At 46.1% G+C, this 2,485-nt stretch overlaps 1 protein-coding gene across 1 annotated transcript in view; it reads left to right on the plus strand.

The window, feature by feature from the left end:
- Window positions 1-2,485, plus strand: part of TNN (tenascin N) — a 69,053-nt gene that overhangs the window by 51,150 nt on the left and 15,418 nt on the right. The window contains exons 9-11 of the mRNA XM_019647003.1: window positions 814-844; window positions 1,140-1,403; window positions 1,604-1,816. Of these exons, the coding sequence (XP_019502548.1) occupies window positions 814-844; window positions 1,140-1,403; window positions 1,604-1,816 (508 nt within the window). The remainder of the gene's footprint in view (window positions 1-813; window positions 845-1,139; window positions 1,404-1,603; window positions 1,817-2,485) is intronic.

Consider the following 2,485-nt stretch of genomic DNA (forward strand, 5'->3'; position numbering starts at 1 on the left):
TTTGGGAATGAAGACCTGCCCTGCTAAGCCTATGGCTGGTCAAGTTTAGTTTCCCTGTGGTGACACTGGCAGAATCGATGAGTTATGGAAGGGCAAGGTGGGGTCCCTTATGATAGCCTGCATACCCCGGCCCTCACTTGGCTTTAACTGGTTTCCTTATGAGTCAGGTCCTCATGCCATCTGCAAGCTACGATTTTGCCACGATTGGATGGTCATGTCGAGCCCCTGTTCCTCTGAGTACATGAATCTCTTCTTGTGGACAGTGTTGAGGGTCTTCTGCTGAGTTTGTGAGTGGGAACAGAAAATGAAAACCGAATGACATTAATACTAATAATGCTCTGTGGAAAATTGACCTTCGTAAAAGTAAACTTTACATCCACCAGAGAAAGTAGATGTCTGTGGTTTGCTTTACTATGAATGACTCATGATAATTCTGCTTTTGAGGATAAGGATAACTTCTGTGTTATACTCTGATCTTATTGCGAAATAGATGTGTGACCATATATCTCTGTATGGTGATTTAACCAGCAGACCAGTATTACAAGCGAATCTGTGATGTTGTGACGAACGTTAAAACCAGGTTTTCATTTTTGCTGATTCATTTAATAACATGTGTTGAGCACTTTCAATTTGCCAGGTCCTCTGCTAGGCAGCGGGGACCCCTGGGGGTGTAGGACATAGCCCCCTCTTCTAGGAGCTTACATTTGCACCTGGCTGCTAGAATCTTCTTGCATGAAATGGGAGGTCTTCATTGGCGTCATGCTAAAGACAATATTATTAGCTGCTTGTGAACAAGGTCTGTGTCTTCTTCAGCTGGAGCCCGCACACCGCCCAGCTCTGCCTGGTACACAGCGGGAGTTCAGCGTACGCTTACTAAATGAATAGAGATGTGTTTTGCTAAATCTTGGTAGAGGAAATAGTGTGGATGTTCAGATTTTGGTCCACTGTGCTTTCTCCTTGAAGAGCCAAAGTCAATCTGGGGAGAGAAGACATATGTCCATGAAGCAGTTAGAACATACAAGATGGAAAAACCACAAAACGTGAAAGGGTCTCACCCCAAGCAAAATGGCCACAAGGTTCAGTACTTTCGTATTAATGGTCCATTAGTAGTGTGTATAGATAAACATTTTTTCTTCCAGACATTGACAGTCCCCAAAACCTGGTGACCGACCAGGTGACGGAGACCACGGCCACTGTCTCCTGGGACCCGGTGCAGGCCGTGATTGACAGGTACATGGTGCGCTACACCTCCCCCGACGGAGACACCAGGGAGGTTCCTGTGGGGAAGGAACAGAGCAGCACCGTCCTGACGGGCCTGAGGCCGGGCGTGGAGTACACGGTCCACGTGTGGGCCGAGAAGGGGGACCGGGAGAGCAGGAAGGCCGACACCAAGGCCCCGACAGGTACTGTGAGGGACCTGGACAGAGAAGCCTTCGTGTGTGTCAGGAGAGAGTCTTCGCCATAACTGGGGGTGTAGACAAGGGCAAGGAAGGCAGTCCTTTCACCTGAGGACTTGCTCCGAAGGGGCTCTGTTTTTGCATTTTTGAGGTAATATGTTGACTTGACAGTTCAGATTAGAAGGCCGACACCAAGGCCCCGACAGGTAATGGAGCGTTGCTCTTTGGGAATGTAAGACCTGCCCTGCTAAGCCTGTGGCTGGTCAAGTTTAGTTTCCCTGGTGACACTGGCAGAATCGATGAGTTACGGAAGGGCAGGGTGGGGTCCCTTATGATAGCCTGCATACCCCGGCCCTCACTTGCCTTTTACACATTATCTCAAAATGAGAAGCTCATATTTGGCCTCATACGTGGATTTTGTAAAGATAAATGGTGATTGGTCCTATCCATCCACCGTTCCCCCAGTTGTGTATTTCCTTTGTGATCAATCATGAAATATTTCTTCTTGAAAGGAAAAAAATATGAAGAAACCACATATGTTAGGATCTGTGAGCTAAGTACTTTAGGGAAGTGGCTTTTGCTGCCATCTCTTTGGAACAAAGAAGGGATATTGCTTTCTTCATGTATAAATCCTCTTTTGAGTATTCTGCCCTATTCTGAGGGCCCCGAGGTTGCACTGATGTACAAGAACAGTTCATAACTTTTAAAGCTCTTTCATCTGCTTCCTCATTTGCTAAGAACAGTTTTATTGAGATATAATTTATATATTATAGAACTCACCATTTCTAAGTGTACAGTTCAGTGGTTTTTAGTGCACTCAGAGCTGTGCACTCATCTCCTCCATCTAATTCAGAACATTTTCATCACCCTCAAAAGGAGCCCCATGCCCGTTACCAGTCACTTCCTGTCCCACTTCCTCCAGCCCTAGGAAATACTACTTTCTGTCTCTATAGGTTTCCTTATTCTAGACATTTCATATCGATACATTTGTAGAATATGTGGCCTTTGTAACTGGCTCTGCTCGCCAAGTGTGGTATTTTCAAGGTTCATCCATGTCGTAGCCTGTGTCAGTACTTCATTTTATTGCC

Source organism: Hipposideros armiger, unplaced genomic scaffold, assembly GCF_001890085.2.
Source record: "Hipposideros armiger isolate ML-2016 unplaced genomic scaffold, ASM189008v1 scaffold_6, whole genome shotgun sequence".
Lineage (NCBI taxonomy): Eukaryota > Metazoa > Chordata > Mammalia > Chiroptera > Hipposideridae > Hipposideros > Hipposideros armiger.